This window comes from Cannabis sativa, chromosome 8 (assembly GCF_029168945.1).
Source record: "Cannabis sativa cultivar Pink pepper isolate KNU-18-1 chromosome 8, ASM2916894v1, whole genome shotgun sequence".
NCBI classification, from domain to species: Eukaryota; Viridiplantae; Streptophyta; class Magnoliopsida; order Rosales; family Cannabaceae; genus Cannabis; species Cannabis sativa.
This window is the reverse complement of record NC_083608.1, coordinates 42603095-42625648: the sequence shown is the minus strand read 5'-3', so window position 1 is coordinate 42625648 and position 22554 is coordinate 42603095. Positions and strand designations below refer to the sequence as shown.

At 34.6% G+C, this 22554-nt stretch overlaps 1 protein-coding gene across 2 annotated transcripts; it reads left to right on the top strand.

The window, feature by feature from the left end:
• Positions 1-16371: 16371 nt before the first annotated feature.
• On the top strand, positions 16372-21971 carry LOC115699343 (probable protein phosphatase 2C 52). Of its 2 annotated transcripts, none has more exons than XM_030626696.2 (6): positions 16372-16743; positions 19433-19783; positions 19903-20247; positions 20322-20439; positions 20531-20754; positions 21190-21971. In XM_030626696.2, exons 2-6 carry the CDS (start codon positions 19523-19525, stop codon positions 21655-21657), a joined length of 1416 nt encoding a protein of 471 aa, XP_030482556.1. In that variant the 5' UTR covers positions 16372-16743; positions 19433-19522; the 3' UTR covers positions 21658-21971. The 2 variants fall into 2 exon arrangements, with proteins under 2 accessions (XP_030482556.1, XP_060957937.1); XM_061101954.1 differs by lacking the exon at positions 16372-16743 and adding an exon at positions 18462-18526 and having other exon boundaries at positions 18841-19783.
• Positions 21972-22554: the final 583 nt, after the last annotated feature.

Genomic DNA, 22554 nt, shown 5'->3' with positions numbered 1-22554 from the left:
TGGTTTAGGGAAAAAAATTTTGATTTTCTAAGTATAGAAAATCAAATTTCCCTTCTATAATAACAATATGTTTTAAAAATTCCATTTAAAAATAATCTATTGTACTTCTATCTTATTATTCTTTTTTTGGAAATGAATTTCTATCTTATTAAACACATTAATTTTAATTTGTTTATTTATTTAAAATTTATAAAAATTTCAAACTTTATTTATTACCTTTTTTTCTCTTTCAATATATTTATTACTATTAATATACAAATATTTATTTTCAATCTATTTATCTAATATTCATTATATCTATACAAATATATATTAAATAAGAGAAATTTGATTTTCTATACTTACATATACTTAATATTTTATTCCTAAACTAATACATATCACCATTGAAAATATATGACCACTTTATTTAAAACTCAAAAATACCCCTCTCAAATTTTTCATACTTTTTTTTAGTGCAAAAACATAAAAAAAAAAAAAAAATTGGTAGTCCGATGGGATTCGATAGTCACCTGATACTACTTTTGTATGTTAAAAAAAAAAAAAAAAAAAAAAAAAAAATTGGTAGCAGATGGGTGGTCCGATGGGTAGTCCGATGGGTGGTCCGATTGGTGGCCCGATGGGTGGTTCAATGGGTGGTCCGATGGTGTAAATGAAGGTATTTTAGAGATATCATAAAAGTTGTCATATCCTACAAATATTAGTTATTATTTATTTAGAAAAAAAAAAATTAACCAAATGTAAGCGTAAAAAATTAAATTTTCCTTAAATAATTTGTTCTTACCATATTTTTGTTTATTTATATTTAACTATTTTGGGCTTTTAAATTACATTTGATAAGTAAACATTTATATATTAGTGGCGGATTATAAAGTATTAAGCAATTTCATGATAAAATTTGTGTTTAGTTCAAGAACTTTAATTTAAAATATTATATTGTTCAAAAATAATGTTAATTTCAAATTTGTTTTATAAGTTATCTTGTTAGTAGGATTTTGTTCAATCGATCTAAGATCCACATGTTTATTTTTCTTATCTTATTTCCATTCCCAGTGATCTTATTGTTATTTTATTGTATCATGTTTCACTTCATTTTTTTTTCTTTGTAGAATTTTGTTCTTATTATTATGTGTTATGTTGTTTTGTAAGAAATTTCCTAGTTATCTAAGCTGAAAGAGTAACTCTTAGGATAACTTTGGATTGGTCGTTTGGGCTTGGGGTTTTCACTCAATTCTTTTGAATATTACTATTAAGTTTTAAATTTTATTTTATTATTAATTTACTTTCTAATTTTCCTATGGCATTCATAATTCATTTTTATCTCATAATAAATTAGTTATGCATGTACTTAGAGTGAATGGTTAACTAATTTGAATGGATGTTTTTCTATCATTGCTTTTACTCTGCTCTGATTACTTTTAATAAAAATTTAGTTTATTGTTAAAAAAAATAATATATTTTAAGAAAAATACTAATTAGTAATTAGTATTATTGGAGCATAAACCTTATATCATTACCCGTGTAAATAGTGATATATCACATCCTTAACTAAATTACATCAATCATGTCGTTTGCTAGACACTATCGTAAAACAAAGTGAATAAAAAATGAATGATTTCATAAATACACCAAAATCGTAAATTGTTTTACATTTTGATAGATTTAATGTTTTTTTTTACATTTATACGGATTTATTTAATTTTTTTATAAAAATATAAAATGTTATTTTTTAAAAAATGTTCTTCCTTCGTCACTTACCCTTTTGCACTTCCCCTTTGTTTGTGTGAGAAATACTACTACTGAACGTGGTAGTTTCCCCTTCCAATCCTTCCTCTAAAATTGCCTTTCCTTTATCACTATTGTTGGTCTTCCCTAATCGTCGATCTCTTTCTTTCCACCAGCTCCTTTATATAATATTTTCTCTTTTTATCGGGTTGAGTCATGTTCTTCTCCACTACCGTCAAAATCTATGGACTTGTGTCCATTATCATCAAGACAGCGCATAGCATTTTTATTATATTTAATGGTAGTGATTGTGCCACTCTTATTAATGATAGACCCAATCTTATCCACCAAGGAACTTTGCATGTGATTGGCATGTAGTCATGTGAATCGTTAGTTGTGTACCCATTGATTTCAGACCATCCACTTCCCTTCTCTCCCACGATGGAGTTAGTACTAGGGGAAACCGTCGCTTCTTCGATCACCATCGCTTCTTCGATCACGCTCTCTAATCGAGAAGCCATCCTCACCAAGTCAATTCTGCCTTTGTGCGTGGTTGTCTCCACCCCCTAGTGCGCTTGGTCTTGTGAATGTGCCATGATGCAATTCGAAATTAGATCATCTTCACTTAGCCATGTTCCATATCGTGGCATTAGACCCCCATTACCATCATCTTCCATTAAATGTTCCCCTACAAACTCTGGTTGTTCATGATCCCATTTTTCACAACTAAAGCAGAGCACAAACAAACACTCGAATTTTAGTTGTACCCAATTATTAACCCTCTCCCACTTTAATAAATCAGCCAACAAAGATACAAGGATCATACTCCTTCACATGGGATTGTAATGCTCTCAATGTCCAGGGGTTCCCAATTCCTTGGACATTCCAACTGATATATTTATTGCTCTCGGCGGCCTTGCATTGCAAGGTTCACCGCTCTCTTAGAATTAGTCAGCAATGAGAAATTCGATAATTGATAAATACCAACCGTTTGATTGAAACCCACTATCCCCACCACCCCATCAGTAGAAATATCATTCCCAAATACAAAACCAGAGTTCTGATCATATAATACCTTTGCTTATTCCTGTCATAACAGTAGTATTCTTTGATTGGCCTCGAGCTCTGTTATTGATGGAGATGTTCTTCATTCGCCCTTACCCTTTGCACCTCCCCTTTGTTTGTGTGAAAAATACCACTATTGAACGTGGTGGTTTCCCCTTCCAATCCTTCCTCTAAAATTGCCTTTCCTTTATCACCATCGCTGGTCTTCCCTAATCGTCGATCTGTTTCTTCCACCAGCTCCTTCGTAAAACATTTTCTCTTTTCTGGGTCTGTGTCATGTTCTTCTCCACTACCATCAAAATCTATGGGTTTGTGTCCATTATCACCAAGATAGCCCATATAATTTGTATTATATTTAATAGTAGTGGTTGTGCTACTCTTATTAATGATAGGCCCAATCTTATCCACTAAAGAACTTTGCACGTCATTGTCATGTAGTCATGTGAATTGTTAGTTTTGTACCCATTACTTTCACACCCTCCACTTTTCTTCTCTTCCACGATGGAATTAGTACTAGGGGAAACCGTCACTTCTTCAATCACTATCTCCGATCGAGAAGCCATCCTCACCAAGTCAGTTGCACGTCCCCGCTTCAAGCCTCCATTGGGTCCTTACACCCACGGAATGAATGACTCTTATATACGAGTACGTCACTCTGGCTGCTTCATGGACTGACGACTGACCCTACAGACCAACACGAGTGTTTCCAACGTACTTTGTCCTCACTCACATGCTTTCTGGGAAAAACTTCCCAGGAGGTCACCCATCCTAAAATTACTCCAGGTCAAGCACGCTTAACTGTAGAGTTCTTTCGTGATAGCCAGAAAAACAAGATGCATCTTGTTGATATAGGTAGTACCAATCAATCTATTTAAGCCCTCTTCAACTGTGTAGTCCCATACCTACACAGTCTCAGAATCATTCCACTTGACCTTCCCCAGGCGATGTGGGATTGCACAGTTTTCCCCTTACGGATCACGGAACTACTGACTGTCACATCAATTCTGCCTCTATGCACGGTTGTCTCCACCCCCGACGAGCTTGGTCTTGTGAATGTACCATGATGCAATTTGAAATTAGATCATCTTCACTCAGCCATGTTCCATATCGTGACACTAAACCTTCATTACCATCATCTTCCATTAATTGCTCCCCTACACACTCTAGTTGTTCATGACCCCATTTTCCACAACTAAAGCATATATATATAGCACATGCAAACACTCGAATTTTAGTTGTACTCAATTCTTAACCCCTCCCACTTTCAGCCAACAAAGATATTTTGGTCAACATGGAATAGCCAATGCGAACTTGAACATAGCCATTCATCAACACCTTCTGCATATTTGTTCATTGGACATCAGTAACTTCTCCGACCAAATTCCCCATCCAACGAACATTGTTCATCGTGAAAGAATTTATAGCAAACCCTCTCATCTCGACTCAACTGAATACCTTATCAACTGTGTGTCATTCCATTGGCCATTTGTTGGATGAGCATCAAGGATCAACAATCCCCATTGAATACTCCAAGGTTGTTTACCCAATATAGCTTTTGCATCTGCTTGAGAATTGAAGGTAATCTTAACAAAAGTACTATTCCCTTCCTTCTCAAGGACTTTGATCGTCCACTCCGACAAAAACTTCCACATTCTGGAAAAGATCATTGGAAACAAGTTCTCATTAATTGGTTTCCTAAAGAGGACTCTACCAATCAATGTTTTGTCACCAAACTTTTGCACTGCAGATTCATTAACCTCCCATTCTTCGTCAAAGAAAAAATGTCATCAACATCACCTATTGAATTTGTGGAAGTCATCTAATCCATTAAAACAAAGAAAGCAAGTATAATTGCATAGTCATCAAGGACCATAAGCATTCACAGTGTCAAGCGGACCGTATGTTTCTCATATAAAGCCCACAAAATCTTATCTTCCATTTTTACTTTTCTTAATTAATATTTACTTCAATTAGCTATCTAAATAAGATAGTTCAATTGTTGATTTACATAAAAAAAGAAAAAAAAAAAAAAAAGTCAGCTTTTCACGTCATCAGAACGGGTGACATATTATATCTGATAAATGATTATGGCAATAATCACTTTGGTTGTATGAGTTATTATATATTCCACGAGATAGGGTTCAGTGGATCACACTTAACATATACCTATATGATAGATTTCCAAAAAAAAAAAAAAAAAAAAAAAAAAACCTCCATGAATTAAAAAATGAAATTGCAATCATAAATGGGTCTGCACGACAGTGATTATATATTGGGCGTCGTAGATTACCTTTTCAAACATGATGTACTTGGCTGTGTTTCATTTTTATATAAAAAGGTAGCTAAAATTAATTATAATTGGTATCATTATTAGAAGCAATCATCATTCCTTGCACTTGAAACAAAAACATATATAAACACCTTCTATGCTAATTAGTCCTCAGCTCATGCCACAAATTGAGATCCTAATTCAACTAGCGTTAGTTAGGTTTGCTTAATTTTTTTTTTCTAAAAGATATAATAATAATAATAATAATAATAATCTTTATATATTAAAAGTGCCTATCTAACGGCATTTCTTAGTTTAACATTCTTGGTTTAACAGAATATACTTAAAAATAAAAGAATATTCTGTTAAATTTAACGATTAGGTTTGATCTCCGTTAAAAAATAAACCCAATAATTAAACCCAAAAAATTAAACAATCTTTTAAATAAACAATCTTTTAAATATTAATAATCTCTTTTTAAATTAAAAAAATTATCTTAGTCACATATCTCTCTAACAAACCTATCTTGGGAGAATATTAATAATTTTTTTATTTATTTTTTAAAAAAGAAAAATATAGATAAAATATTTAGAAAAGATAATATAAAAGAAGATTGATTGTGTTGGCTTAGAGATTTTTGGGCTTGGGCTTAAAAAAATAATAAAAAAAAAGATAAAATGGGCTGTAATTAGTATTTACCTTATATGTTTGTGCTTATTTTTAGTTTAATTTTTAATTTTACCACAAAGAGGAGAATGTTGAAAAATATTAGAATATGAAGATATTATTGGTGCTTATTAGTAATTTGCAAAGAATGTGAAAGTCTATAAATATATAGTTGTGTAGCTATTATTAGATATGAAATGAGATAATAGAACTTTTTTCAATTAGAAGATTAATGTACATTTTACTATTAATAACATACATTATTATAACACAACTATATTTTACTTACTAAATATACTGACACATATTTTATTTTTATAAAACAAATCGTTCAAATAATTATACTATTTTAATTATTAATTCAAATAAAAAACTAAAATATTAAATAAAACTAACACTACGTGGCTTGGCACGTAACAATCACATAGTAAATAATAAATAGCAGTACACCCCTGTTGCACTCCCACCTACCCCCTCCTAATTCCTAGTAATAATAATAATAATACAAAACTTACTATTTCGGATACTTTCTCTCTTTTTATCGAAGAATAACACTATTTTGAAAAAAAAAAAGAAAACTAATTTGAAAAAAAAATCATTATCAAATTAAAGACATTGGTTCAATTCCGCCTTGTACAATTACGGAAGTTCCATATCAGTATTTTGTTAGCTACATAAAATGAAACTTAAAACAAATCTTATATTTCATGCAACCAACAAGATACTAGGTGTGTCATTTATATTAGGAGCGCATTATAGTATATTTTTACTAAACCAATATAAATATTATTTTACAAATTTATAATTGTAATCCACCAAATTAAAAATTAAAAAGAGTTTTACCCGTCTAATAATTTTATTGGTTTTGTCGGGTTAATTCGTCTAGACTGAGTTTCACATTTTTTTTTTTATAATTACTAGGTTAATATTACATGCAATGTACGTATAATTAATTATATTTTAATTAGTATTTTGATTATGTATATTTTTAGTTATATAATAGTTTTTTATGTTATTTTTATTAAAAAAATATATTTAATTTAAGTGTTATTTATAAAAAGAAAACATAATAATATTTGTTGTTAATTAAAATTTTACATTAACCATAACAATTTTTTTAGAAATATCATATATTTTTCTATTTTTTTAAGAAAATAATAATAGAAAGATATATATAGAACACTTCTCAATAAATATTCTAAATAAATTTAACTATAAATATCAATTTTAAAAATATTACATTATTAGATTTTGATCCAATGGCGAATAATAAAAGAAAATTTTAAATTTTTATGCTTAGTTTAACTACTTAATTAAAAAAAATATTAAAACATATTACTTTTAACACTATATCAAAAATATATTTGTATACAAAATATTTAAGTTAGATTCAATTTTTTATTTTTATTTTTTTCCGAAAAACTTGTTTTCTTGATTTTTTTTAGTCGATGGAATAAACCTAGCCCATATAATGTAAAAATGAGAAAATTTTCAAACTAAATAGAAAAATAAAACTTAAAAAGTCAAATTTTTCTAATATTACATGTTCAAGGGTAATACCTATTAAGAGTACACCCTTATATATATGTTGTTTTTTTATACATATAATATTAAAAAATTTAAAATACTTTTAATTTTATTTATAAAAAATTAAATTTAATTTTTTTTAACTTAATATTAAATCACTAAATATATATTTTTACATAATTATATTGTTATTAATTATTTTTTTATTTATTTAAAAAAAATCACATTAAATTTGTGTTAAGGAAGTTGTGTCTATTTAATTTATTTTTATTTTGTGTCAATTCGTGTCGACCTACTTTCAATTCGCATTTAATTTTTCTGACTTTAATCCATAAAATTTATGTTGCGTTCGTGTTTTGAAATTCGTTTTGCCACCCCTATACTAATGAAAATAAAAATGAGAAAATTACACTTTATACTATTTTTATATTGTCCTCTTTTATTTTTACTTTTTTTTTTTTAAAGTCTATCATTTTTATCTCTTTTTTTAAATATTGTACTAATTTTGTCCCTGTCACTTTAAGATACTCTCTATGTGACTCGTACAATACATATAAAAAGAGGTATGTTTCAATTAAATATAAAATTAGAGGTAAATTTAATTAATTAATTAGTAAAAGTGGTATTTTTCAACTTACCCCAATGAAAATGGTACGGGGCAGATATGATGATCACGTCGTGGCATGTTTTGGGGTCCAATGAATGTTTTTTAAACGAGGCCCAGTTAGGCCCATTAACTTTCCATACTTCTGTAGATACAAAATTATTGATTATTTATCCGATAAATAAAGAAAAAAATAGGAAAAGTAGAAAATAAAAATAAAAGCACAAAAAGCAAAGGCTAGCACGGATGAAGTGACTGTGGTCTGCGTAGCTCCTTTTTATTTATATTTTTTTAAAAAAAAGTAAGAGTGCCACGTCACGGGACCCAAAGTATATGTGTCAGTTCGGTGTGCTTTTATGTCTTTAAAATTTTAAAATCCAAACCAATTTCCCTCTGCCTAATGGCGTGTGACTTCTAGGTTAGGAGGGTAGTTTTATTTACAAACCATAAAATTATAAATACATCGATTATTAAAAAAATATATAAATTTAAATAATTATTAAAAATTATTCTTAAGATTTTTTTTAAAATTTTTTCCTTTCACTATTTCATGTTAATTTCAATAATTATTTTTATTTTATTTTTATAATTTTTTCTAACTCATGTATATATATTTTTTATTTTTTTTAAGAAAATTTCATATAATTTTTTATTTAACTTTTTTATCATAATATTTAAAATATAATTTATTTTTGTTTGATAGGTATATTTTTTAAGAATATAAATTAGAAGAAAAAAGTTAAAAAAACTGATACAATTAAATATATAAATTTTATATAAAATAAAAATTATTAAAATAGGGTGTCTTTAAAAATTTTTGGAGTGTAAATAAAATTTCCTTTGGGTTAATACAAAAATTACCTTTGTGTGAATGATTGTTTAATATAATTACTTAATACTAATAAATTCACTAATTTCTTGTTAAAAAAATCACTAATTTTATTCAACCAATGAGAGAAAACCTAATCTTGAAGACTAAAGCTTATAAAAAATAAAAGAGTATTGCTATTAGGCACCAGTAGTGTTAAGCACCTTTGCGACATGTCGCGTTGCGATTGGCTAGCGATACTCCCTAAAAGCTATTATATTAAATTATATATGACCCGATATTTTGTTGGACCAATAGCGATATTAACACATAGGAGTGTGTTAGACACCACTGGCGCCCTTTAGCATTTCTCAAAATTAAATGATAAATATTATTTTAGATCCAATATTTTACAAAAGTTATTAATTGGACTCTTTATTTTGTTAAATAATAAAATAGTTTATATTTTTTCAAAATAGTAAAAATAACTCTGAACTCAATTTTTAATAATTTTTTTAATAAAACCAACTTGAAAATAATTTTTAACATGAACATATACGGAAAATATAACCAGTTTGTCATAATATCTCTAGATCGAATTATTATTTGTGACAGTCAGTAGTCCCGTGATCCGTAAGGGGAAACACCGGGTAAGCTGTGCAATCCCACACCGCCTGGGGAAGGTCAAGTGGGATGATTCTGAGACTTTGTAGGTATGTGACTACTGTAACGTCCCCGCTTCAAGCCTCCATTGGGTCCTTACACCCACGGAATAAATGGCTCTTATACACGAGTACGTCACTCTGGCTGCTTCCCGGATTGATGACTGACCCTACAGACCAACACGAGTGTTTTCAGCGTGCTTTGTCCTCACTTGCACGCATCTCGGAAAACTTCCCAGAGGTCACCCATCCTTCAAATTGCTCAGCACGCTTAACCGTGGAGTTCTTTCGAGATGGGCTACCGAAAAAACAGATGCACCCTTGTTGATATAGTAGTACCAATCAATCCATTTAAGCTTTTCAATCGTGTAGTCCCATTACCTACAGCTCTCGAATCATCCCACTTCTTCCAGGCGGTGTGGGATTCGCATACAGCTTTCGGCATTTCCCTTACGGATCACGGATCACCATCGTCACATCACCCCTTCTGGGTCCCGACGTCCTCGTCGACCACACTCGGCCGGTCAGTGTCGATACCATTTGTAACGTCCCGCCAGCTCCATCGGGCCACCACACCCACGGAATGAATGGCTCTTATACGAGTACGTCACTCGCCGCTTCTTGGATCGATGATCGACCTTGCACAACACGAGTGTTTCCGGCGCTTTGTCCTCACCGCACGCTTCTCGGAAAACTTCGTAGGTCACCCATCTCGAAATTGCTCCCAGCCAAGCACGCTTAACCGTGGAGTTCTTTCGAGATGGGCTACCGAAAAACAAGATGCACCTCGTCGATATGTGCAGCACCAATCAATCCATTTAAGCTCTCTTCAATCGTGTGTAGGATGGGCCAAGAGTCCCGTGATCCGTAAAGGGAAACACCGGTAGTACGCAATCCCACACCGCCCTGGGGAAGGTCAAGTGGGATGATTCCGAGACCGTGTGTATGTGACTACACGCTGGAAGAGAGCTTAAATGGATTGATCGGTACTACCTATATCAACAAGGTGCATCTGCTTTTCGCAGCCCATCTCGAAAGAACTCCACAAGGCCGTGCTCGACTCGGAGCAATTTCAGATGGGTGACCTCCCGAGAAGTTTTCCCAGAAGCGTGCGAGCGAGGACAAAGCACGCCGAAACACTCGTGTTGGTCCGTAGGTCGGCCATCGATCCAAGAGCCTGTGAGCTGACGTACTCGTGTATAAGAGCCATTCATTCCGTGGTAGGCCCACCCGAGGCTCGTCGCCGAGGACGTTACAAATGGTATCGCAGCCTCGACTCCACCGGAAGTGTGGTCGACGAGACGTCGGACCCCGTAGCGGGGTGATCGTGATGGGCCGCAGTCCCGTGATCCGTAAGTGGAAATACCGGGTACCGTACAATCCCACACCGCCCAGGAAGGCTGTTCGGGATGATTCGTAGACCGTGTGTGTACGGGACTACACAATGGAAGAGAGCTTAAATGGATTGATCGGTACTACCTATATCAACAAGGTGCATCTTGTTTTTCTAAGAGCCCATCTCGAAAGAACTCCACAAGCTAAGCGTGCTCGCCTGGAGCAATTTCAAGGATGGGTGACCTCCTGGGAAGTTTTCCCAGGATGCGTGCAAGTGAGGACAAAGCACGCTGAAAACACTCGTGTTGGTCTGTAGGGTCGCCCATCAATCCGGAAGCAGCCTGCAGTGACGTACTCGTGTATAAGAGCCATTTATTCCGTGGGTGTAAGGACCCAATGGAGGCTTGAAGCGGGGACGTTACAAATGGTATCGCAGCCTCGACCCAAATGGAAGTGTGGTCGACGAGACGCTCTGGACCCCGTAAGCGGGGGTGATCAGGACAGCCGCAGTCCCGTGATCCGTAAGTGGAAACACCGGGTAAGCTGTGCAATCCCACACCGCCTGGGGAAGGTCAAGTGGGATGATTCTGAGACTGTGTAGGTATGTGACTACACAGTTGAAGAGAGCTTAAATGGATTGATTGGTACTACCTATATCAACAAGGTGCATCTTGTTTTTCGGTAGCCCATCTCGAAAGAACTCCACAGTTAAGCGTGCTTGACCTGGGAGCAATTTCAGGATGGGTGACCTCCTGGGAAGTTTTCCCAGGAAACGTGCGAGTGAGGACAAAGCACGCTGGAAACACTCGTGTTGGTCTGTAGGGTCAGTCATCGATCCAAGAAGCAGCCAGAGTGACGTACTCGTGTATAAGAGCCATTCATTCCGTGGGTGTAAGGGCCCAATGGAGGCTTGAAGCGAGGACGTTACATTATTAGTTTTATTTTGACAAAAAATTAATCCAAGATCATATTTGTACCATTTTGAAAAATACAGGGTCAATTTTGTCATTTAACAAACTAAATGGTCATATTGATAACTTTTACAAAATACGATATCCAAAATAGTATTTACTCAAAATTAAATTATCTTTCAAAAAAAAAATATCGAAGGCCACCCAAAAAATAATGCTTTTAGCGATAACAAAATATGTGATAAAAAATACACCATCATATTTACTTAGCAATAACAAAATATGTGACAAAAAATACACCATCATATTTACTGTACCATTAAAAAGTCAATGACGAACTAAACTAGTTTAGTAAAAATTTATCATGATATTACTTTTAGTTGCAAATTCTAGTTACCTTTCAAGATCTATTTATAATAGTAGCTCTTGTGGTCAGTTAAAATTAGTTAAGATTTAATTTGGTCTACAAACAACAGAAAGGAGGTTGTTAAGGTTGTTTGTTAGTTTTATTCATTTCTCATATTAATTGTTTAGTTAAGTTGTTTACTATAAGTATTGGTTATTCACTCTATCATATACTTTTAACTGGGAGACATCACAATGGCCTATATACTTTTGACTCTAGCCAATTCCAGTTGTCTGCCTCTCCATCCCCATGTACAACATCCAGTTTCACTAAGCACCCTTGTGTCAACATAGTCACTGCCTCCTCTCAACAGCCTTCTAGTCCATCTGTCTGTGTCAATTATAATCAATCTGTCAATGAGTATGAGTTGTGGCATAATAGACTTGGTCACCCTTCTAAAAGGGTTGTTAAAACTGTACTCTCTCATTGTAACATCTCTAATATCAATAAAATGACACATTTTGTTTGCACTGCTTATAGTTTAGGCAAAATTCATAAACTACCCTTCCCTAAATTCTCTGAAACCAGTTACACTGCACCATTACAACTCATTCACTTAGACCTATGGGGTTCCTCATTTACACCATTTCACAATGGGTATAAATACTACATTCACTTTGTAGATGCCTACTCTAGTTCACATGGCTCTATTTGCTTAAAAACAAATCTGATGCTATCAAAACCTTTCATACTTTTAAAGTTGAAGTTGAGTTACAACTAGGCACTAAAATTAAGATGTTTCATTCTGATTAGGGAGGGGAATATAGGTCTTTCACAGACACCTTACAAGATGCTGGCATATTGCAAAGAAAACCATGTCCAACTACCCATGAACAAAATGGCATAGCTGAAAGAAAATATAGACACATTGTAGAAAACGGTCTCACACTTCTAGCTCAAGCCAATCTACCCTTAAAATACTGGGATGAGGCTTTTAGAACAGTTGTCTATCTTCACAACAGACTTCCCACACCTATTCTATCCTTTAAGTCACCTATTGAAGTATTATTCAATATTACCCTACATTACTCTAAGCTAAAAGTGTTTGGCTGCACTTGTTTTCCCAACATCAGGCCTTACAACAAACACAAACTTAAGTTCAGATCCTCTCCTTGTGTTTTTATAGGTTATAGCCTTAAGCATAAGGGCTACAAGTGTTTGGATCAATCTGGCAGACTATACATCTCAAGAGATGTTATTTTTGATGAAAAATCCTTCCCTCATCACTCACCCACATCACAAAACCCTATTTCTCCTGAGTCTATGTCTGCTACATCTAGCACAGTTCCCCTTGTTCATGTGCCTTATACTGTTGAATCATTATTTCCTAATGACATTGATATGTCCCAAGCTCACACACATGTTGCTGGTGTTTCTGATCCACATGTGCTTGAAGTGGTGAATATCATAATTCACAAGGTACCTGATCTACTTCATCACCACAACTGCTTGTCCCAATGGTTCCACTAGCTCCACAACCAAGTCACCTACCAATGTCATCTCTTGATCCTGAGCCTCCTCAAGAACCTGATGACAACCAAGGTCAACTTCCTACACATTGTGATGCAACACCAGTGACTCAGACCCCATTCATGCTTGTATCTGCACCAGCACCTCAACCTACCACTGCTCTACCAACACACACAACATGCAAACTCGTGCCAAAAATGGAATCAAAAAGCTAAAAGCCTATAGTGTTACTGAGATTCCTACTACCCTTAAGCATGCCCTACAACAATTACACTGGAACAAAGCAATGGCAGATGAGGTTCTTGCCTTGAAAAGAAACAAAAGATACACCCTTGTCAAGCTTCCTCCTGGAAGGACTGATATTGGTTGCAAATGAGTGTATAGGAAAAATAAAAATCCAGATGGGAGTGTCCAAAAGTTTAAAGCTAGACTTGTTGTAAAAGGCTTTCATCAACAGCCTGGTTTTGATTACACAGAAACATTCAGTCCTGTTGTCAAGCCTGTCACCATTAGAGTTGTTCATACAATTGCTCTCACCAAAGGATGGCCAATAAAGCAATTAGATGTACATAATGCTTTCTTGAATGGTGATTTGCAAGAAGAGGTTTATATGCTGCAACCCCTGGCTTTTAAGACCCTCCTCCCTCTCCAGACCTTGTTTGCAAACTTCACAAGGCTTTATATGGCCTCAAACATGCTCCTCGAGCCTGGTTTGAGAAATTGCATCATTGCCTACTGTCATTGGGATTTGCTTCATCAAAATCAGATCACAGTCTTTTTATAAGATACACACCACTCCTAGTGACATTTATTTTAGTTTATGTTGATGACATTATCATCATAGGCAGTGATCCCAAACTAATCTCTCATTACACAGATGCTCTTAATGCCAAATTTACTCTTAAAGATATGGGAGATCTGCAGTTCTTTCTTGGCATTGAAGTTACTTCTACATCCAGTGGTCTTCACTGGTCTCAAGCCAAACACATCAGGGACCTCCTTCACAAAGTTGAGATGAATGCTACCAAGCCTTCCAACACTCCCATGGTCAGTGGTCTCAAATTATTAGCATATGGCAGTCCCCCTGTTGACAACCCTCAACTATACAGGTCCATTGTAGGAGCCCTACAATATTTGGTTATCACCAGGCTTGCGATTTAATTTAGTGTCAACAAAGTTTGCCAATTTATGGCTAATCCTTTACAATCTCATTGGCATGTTGTTAAGAGAATCTTACGATATCTCAGTGGTACTATTGACTATGGCCTTAATCTCAACAAATATGATCACCTTGATCTTACTGCATTTTGTGATGCAGACTGGGCCACAGACCCTGATGACAAACGTTCAACCTCTAATTTTGCAATATTCTTTGGCTGAAATCTCATAGCCTGGCAATGCATGAAACAACACACATTGTTTAGGAGTAGTACTGAAGTTGAATTTCGAAGCTTAGCTCAAACTGCCACTGAACTCAACTGGCTCCACTCTTTGTCTACTGAGTTGCACCTTCCTCTGCCTAGATCTCCAACTGTTTGGTGTGACAATTTGAGCACCATGCTTCTTACTGCCAATCCAGTTCTGCATGCTCGCACCTAGCACATTGAACTGATCTTTACTTTGTCCGAGAGAAGATTCTTCAGCATTTGGTTCAAATAAAACATGTCCTAGCTATTGACCAAATTGTTGATGGCCTTATCAAACCTATATCTAGTCAACTGTTCTCCTCCTTTAGGCACAAACTTACAATTGGTGATCCCTCCAATTATAAGTTTGAGGGGGCGTATTAGGACAGGTTGTTAGGATTCTGTTAATTCAGTTAATTCTGTTAGTTGCTAGGTTTGGTTGGCTGTCAACTGTCTCTTGTTAGTTAGTCGGTTAGGTGTTTGTTATTCTTGACTGTTATGTATATATATATCAAATTATGTAACAAATGCTTAATCAATAATATTAGAGGCTTCTTTCTCTCCTTTTCATTTCTTTCTCTCTCTCTCTCTCTCTCTCTCTCTCTCTCTCTCTCTCTCTCTCTCTCTCTCTCTCTCTCTCTCTGCGTTGTTTTAATGGCTAAGAGGTCAAGTACCTATCACAGTGTGAACCATGCCAATTTCCAACCTAAGGTCAAAGATATATTGGAATGGGGTGGCAACTTCTTAAGGGAATTCCAAGAAAGTAACAGTAGGGGGAGCAAGGGCCAGCAAAATCAAGGAGTGTGGTGTTGGCAAAACCAGAAGTTGGTTCTTTTACCATAAACGTGGATGCAGGGGTCTCACAGTAGCGGGATCGATATGGAGGCGGGTTTGTGATTAGGAATGATGATGGGGAGCTTCTTTTTGCTACTTCTAATCCTCGGATTGAGGCCATTTTACCACATGCAGCTGAACTTGAAGCCATTTTGGATGGTCTTAAAGTTGGTATTTAACGAGGTCTGGTGTGATTTAAGGTAAAGACTGACTGTCTTCATGCTATTAATTTAATTGAGAGGGATAGTGATGGATGTAGGAACATAAATGTCCTTGTTCAGAGATTTGGCAGTTGCTACATGCTAGTGGTGTTACTAGTTTGAACTTTGTTTACAGATAGGCAAATTAAGTTACTCATAGTTAAGTCAATTATGTATTATTTAACGATGTTAGTGCTATGTGGATTGAGATTACACCCCTTATACTCGACATGCCGTGAGACAAGACTTGCCATTTTCTTGTAATGACGCTTGATTCAATGAAGGAATTCTATTTAAAGAAAAAAAAAAAAAACTATGAGCACCGGTAACAGTATAATATTGCCATCCAGTACTAGATACTTTCCCATTATTTTTAATAATTACATGAATATGTGAATTATCTTTTGTGTTTTTTTTTCGAAAGCGTGAATGAATGAATTATGTTGATATATAGTCAGAGAACGCGCCATGAAAGGAGCGTGAAGTTGGGAGATGAATACAATCTCGATCATCATTTTGGGCAGAAAGAGAGTAGTGCTAACCCAACCCCACTGCCATAGTAACTGTTGCCTTCAAAAACTAAATAAATAAAAAGAAAAATCAATCAATTCTCTCTCTCTCTCTCTCTCTCTCTCTCTCTCTCTCTCTCTCTCTCTCTCTCTCTCTTTCCTTCTTTTCTTTTAACACTTTGATCCATTTCACTTTCTCCTCTGCTTTTGCAATTAATGCTTCACCAATCCAATATTAATATTCCTGCTCAACCCTCTACCTGTTTTCCTTCTCTGCCTCTCTGTTTCACTGTTTTTCCTCCGCTCGGATCCTATCCATTCCAATTTGCTGAAAGCCTCCACAAAGGTAACTGAGTTTTCATGCTCCTAACTTTCTCTTATTCTTTTGCTTTCTCAAAGTTTTAATCTTTCACTCATTTATCTTACTTTACATTGCTTTATGTACCTCCATTTTTCCTTTCTTCTTATCTGTTTGTTTTGCTGCAATCGTAGGATTTTTAAACAGTGTAATGAAATTGAAGATCTGTATGTAACGTCTATTCAAATTTTGAGTTTTGGGCTATACAGTGAAAGAGTCTCGGTTTTTTTTTTTTGTTTGTAACGTTGCTTTTAACTTCAAAGAATGAAACTTTCAGATTTGGTGATATCAAAAATTAGATAGTAAACAGCTCTGTTAACTGTAGGATTCTCTGTTTTAGATTTTCCGGTGTGGATAGAGAAAGCCCAGATTTGAATTTTCTTCTGATTTGATTATGAGTTTTCTTTTTAAACAAACAGAACAATTGATATTGAAGAAGGAAAAAAAAAAAAAAAATCTTTTGTGACTTATCTTCTGCAACTTTGTTCAATGGAAACAGAGCATTACAGCTTCTTTTACTTTTATTTGTTTTGTCCTTTTGTATGTATGTATGTATTATAATTACGTAATTTTTACTTGATTCTTTTTTTGACAAAATCACACCTTTCGTCTCTTTCCTGCTTTTCCGTTTTTGCTTTAACTCTTCCTCGATTTTCTCTCGTAGTGGGAAAGTTAAAGTTTTGCACACAATTTTCACTTTTTTCTTTCACTGTTCATATTGTGATCACTGATCACTATATTTGTTTTAAGTTTGTTCTAATTTCAAACTGAAAATGAAGACCATTGAGAAATCTTCAACAAAATAAAGAGTCGAATTCTCTCTCTCTCTCTCTCTCTCTCTCTCTCTCTCTCTCTCTGTGTTTCCTGTTTGGTTGCTGAGAAAACTAAGAAAAAAAAAAGTAAAGAAAAAGAATAACACACTCTAGTCTTAAACCCGTAAACAATTTTCTTCATTTGGGTTTCCGCAGTACTTCTTTATATCAGTCAAAATAGGCTGATTATTTTGACTTAACGATGCCCATCATGAAAGTTATCCTTTTTTTTTTCTTCAATTGAGTTTTTGTCAGAGTAGTCTTTTCGGATTTTGAAATGTCCATTCTTCAATCTCGGGACTCCGAACACTTTGACGAGCTCAAACAATAAGGTCTAGTAAACATTTATTTTTCCTTTTGGGGAGGAGATTGCTTATTCTTACTTTGTTTGTGTTGAAAAGACTAAAATCCTTACAAATCAGTTCATTTTAGTCATTATAAGCTAGTTGAATCACCTTGGAGTGATCATTCCGCTGCGTCATTAGATTCCCTTGGTCGGAATTTTGTCTTTTTGTGTTCTTATTTCATGTTAATAAGAAAATTAATCATTTTATACAAGTAATTTAAAATATGGGGAGGCGTTTGGTTGGGAGGAATGAAAATATGGGAATGGGAATGGGAATGGGAATGGGAATGGGAATAGGAATAGAATGGAATAAAATTTAAAATGCATAAAAAAAATTGATAAAAAAATCATTAAATTTTTTTTCTTATTACATTGGAATGGTCATTCCTTTCTTTTTAAAATGGAATAGCCATTCCACCAAAATAGTGGAAAAAGCATTCCATTGGAATGCTATTCCAATACTTTAAAATGCAACCAAACAAAGAATGGAATAAAAATTATTTCCTTTCCATTCTATTCCATTTCATTACCTCCAACCAAACGCCACCTAAGTTTAGTCAAAAGCTAATCCCTTATGGGTTTCCTGAATTAATCCTTGTTTATATACATTTAGGTGGCGTTTGGTTGGAGGTAATGAAATGGAATGGAATGGAAAGGAAATAATTTTCATTCCATTCCTTTGTTTGGTTGCATTTTAAAGTATTGGAATGACATTCCAATGGAATACTCTTTCCACCATTTTAGTGGAATGGCTATTCCATTTTAAAAAGAAAGGAATGACCATTCCAATGTAACAAGAAAAAAATTTAATTATTTTTTTATCAATTTTTTTTATGCATTTTAAATTTTATTCCATTCCATTCCTATTCTCATTCCCATTCCCATTTCTATTCCTATATTTTCATTCATCCCAACCAAACGCCTTAGTCCCTTTATGGTCTGTACACACCATCACACTTTAGAACTTTTGGGGTTTTATGTCTTCATTAGTTTCAATATTTATTCCATTGTTATTTACCATTAAACTAAGCAAAATCTTCCCACTTGATTTTTATCATATGTGAGTCCTCACCAAGTACTAATGGTCAAGACAGATTTTTATTTTATTTACTTATTCTCTGATGAAAATCAAGACAGCCTTTTTAAGCATATTCTATTCGTTGTTTCACATGCAAACATTGTTAAATATGTTTTTTGTTTAATTGGTTGAATTTCTATTGATGTATCCGTTTTTTTGTTCCGTGAAGACCATTGAAACAATTCAATACACAGTTTATTAAATATGCTTCTTATCTTCTTGCTTCGTTTTACCCGATTTGTTTATTAAATCACGTATCTTCCCATGACAGTTTTTTATTTGACTAATACTAAAACGACCCCAGTTTTGTATATTATTGAATTGTAAAGTGGCTTCTGGTTGGTGTTAATCTGTGGGAATCTTTGATGTTTAGAAAGCTTTTCTTATTCATTTTCTTCAATTTTTTATATATATAATTTCCTGCTCGGTTGACCATTCTAGCAACTCCAAAGTTTCACGTGAGATCCATTAACCAAAGAAAGAATCTTGACCTTTTATTTACACCGGATGTCTTCATTGTGGAGCTGAGCAATGGGAGGTTGTGTTTCCACTAGTAGTAAGAGTACTTGTAGTAACAAAAGCAATGGAGATAAGTTTTCTCCATCATGCTGTGAAGTCGGATTCCTCGGGCAAAAGAGAAGGAAAAGAACATTTTCTGATCATGTTATCGGTCTCCAGCATTTGCCCTCTATTCCCAACAGGATTTTCATGAATGGAAAGAGTCAAACTTCCTGCATATTCACCCAGCAAGGTCGGAAAGGGATAAACCAGGATGCCATGATTGTTTGGGAAGTAAGTCGCTTATAGAAGTTTTGTTCACTATGTTATATTATTCATTCATGCTGGTTAGGTGATTAATTAGTCATTATTTGATTTGCTACTTTATGTTTTCCCTGCCTTTGTTCGGGTAGGATTTCATGTCGGAAGAGGCAATCTTTTGTGGTGTATTCGACGGCCATGGTCCACACGGCCACCTAGTTGCTCGCAAAGTTAGGGATGCCCTGCCATTAAAGCTTCTATCATTCTTGCATTCTCTGCAGTCAAAGGAAAATGGGACAGGCAAGACCTGCTTCAAAGGGAATACAAACAAGTTGGATGAAGAGTTGGAGAAAGTTGGCTCAGCAGAGGATAAACTAAATTCATTGTGGAAAGAAGCCTTCCTGAAGTCATATAAGGCCATGGACAAGGAGCTGAGATCTCATCCAAATTTGGATTGCTTCTGCAGTGGCAGTACTTCTGTCACTATTGTCAAACAGGTATAGCAGTAGGGAAGATATTTGTTTACTTTTTTGTTAACTAAACGTTGTTTTTAATTCTTGTCCCTTTCCAGGGGTCAAATCTTTTCATGGGGTATATAGGGGACTCTCGGGCAATTATGGGATCCAAGGACAGCAGTGATTCCATGGTTGCAGTCCAGTTGACTGTTGATTTAAAGCCTGATCTGCCGAGTAAGATAAGACAAGAATAGGATTTCATTAGTGTTTTGAATTTCAGCTCATTTATGTACAGTGTTGTTGATTTGGTGTTAAAATTTTATAGGGGAAGCCGAAAGGATTAAACGATGCAAAGGAAGGGTCTTTGCTTTGCAAGATGAACCTGAAGTTCCCAGAGTATGGTTGCCATTTGATGATGCACCTGGCCTAGCAATGGCTCGAGCCTTTGGCGATTTCTGTTTGAAAGAGTATGGAGTAATTTCGATTCCTGAATTCTCGCATCGAACTCTTACAGAGAAAGATCAGTTCATAGTTATTGCTTCTGATGGGGTAAACTTGCATCTAAAACAACTAATACTGCTCATTTTGTCCCCTCACACATTTTTGTTTACTGTTAATCAAATCGAGTTTATAAACTATATTGCAGTACTAACTTTTAATGACCCAACATAGTTGTATGTAGGCCATTCCTAACATGCTTACACAGAACACCACATAATTGTTGTTCTGATAATCTGATTTTGGTGGGGCCAAGCACAGTGTTTATTTAATAAGGCCATCTCACTCTCGTTGCATGTGATTTTAGATTCCATCATATTGTTGATTTGGAAATTAGAATGAAATGTACACATGAGTAGAACATGTAGGATGTTTGCATGTGCAAGATCAATAGATGCATGCATACTATCATCTCCCTTAAAATCAGACATTTGAAAGCTTGTAATATAGTCAGTAGTTTCTAAAAGTTTTTAGTCTTTTTTACAGGTCTGGGATGTCTTGAGCAACGAGGAGGTGGTTGAGATAGTCTCCACAGCTCCAACTCGGTCTTCAGCTGCAAGAATTTTGGTTAACTCAGCTGCTCGTGAATGGAAACTCAAATATCCAACTTCGAAGATGGATGACTGTGCAGTAGTATGTGTATTTCTAGATGGGAAAATGGACTCTGAATCAGACTATGAAGATCAGTGTTATTCTTCAGCAACCCTTCAAAGTAACCATTCGGGTAATGCGGTTGAATCAGACGATGGCCAAAAGTCAGAGCCATCGCTGCAAAGGAACTTCACAGTAAGATCATCAGAAGAAAGTGACAATTATGGAAGACTCCCAACTGAGCTTGAAGGGAATAGTGAAGCTGCTGTAACTGAAGATCAAAACTGGTTAGGCTTGGAAGGTGTAACGAGAGTCAACTCTCTTGTTCAGCTACCAAGATTTTCTGAGGAAAGGCCAACTTAAAAAATTTTGTTACTTGATGTGTACAAATGAAATGGGTTTTTTTTGGTGATATGCGTTTCCATTTTCAGCCGCAATATTCAACCCAAAAAGGCTGGAAATCATTCTCTGAATGATTGACCAAAAAGTCACAAACTCTTTGTTTAGCTCCATCAACAAAATCAATTTGTTTGTTGAACTTGCACAAAATTTAGTGGGAACAGTTCATGCTAGGGGAAGTGACTCACTACATATTTATGTTCATATATTTGCAAATTGTACTATAGTATTTGGTTGAAATTCTAGCCATATCTTCATTTGGGTACGTACACCTCCAATTTTCGTGCGAGTTATAATTATTAATTAGCACTCAAATGAGAAGAAAAATTATAATAGTGATAATCCTTTATTTATTTATTTTGTTTTACTGGTGATAGGCTGATCCTGATTGCTATTCCAAGTTGTTGTAAGTGTTGAAATTTTCAAACAAAAGGACACCACAAACAGCACAGCAGAAATAAAAAAACTAAAAACCAGTAAAATGTAAAACTAAAAGAAAGTCACGCTATTCACACTGGTTCTGATCAAATTTTGATCCTATATCCAGTCACATTCTCCATTTTAGTAGTGCCAACCAATCGCCAAAACAGATAACAATCTTTCATAGTTAGTCTCAACACATTACAATCATTGACTTTCCCAAATAATAAGTACATGCTAGCCGAAACATTTGGGAGGTTTGAGCCAAAATTTTAAATTGGGCCCCTTTCAAATTAAAACAATTGTGTGTTTTCTTTTTTACTAGTTACTTACCAATTTTTTTTGAGATGTCCCTAATTTATGTTCGTTTTCATGAATTAACATTGCATGCACTCATGGTAGATAATGAACTAGTTTGGATAGTTTTTTCATCTTTTTTTC

What these genes read in the sequence shown, in the direction of transcription:
- LOC115699343 (XM_030626696.2), top strand. Translation starts at nt 19,523, where the DNA reads ATGGGAGGTTGTGTTTCCACTAGTAGTAAGAGTACTTGTAGTAACAAA. An exon ending in CTGTCACTATTGTCAAACAG is followed by an intron (nt 20,248 to 20,321) that starts GTATAGCAGTAG and finishes GTCCCTTTCCAG; the next exon opens with GGGTCAAATCTTTTCATGGG. An exon ending in TTTAAAGCCTGATCTGCCGA is followed by an intron (nt 20,440 to 20,530) that starts GTAAGATAAGAC and finishes AAAATTTTATAG; the next exon opens with GGGAAGCCGAAAGGATTAAA.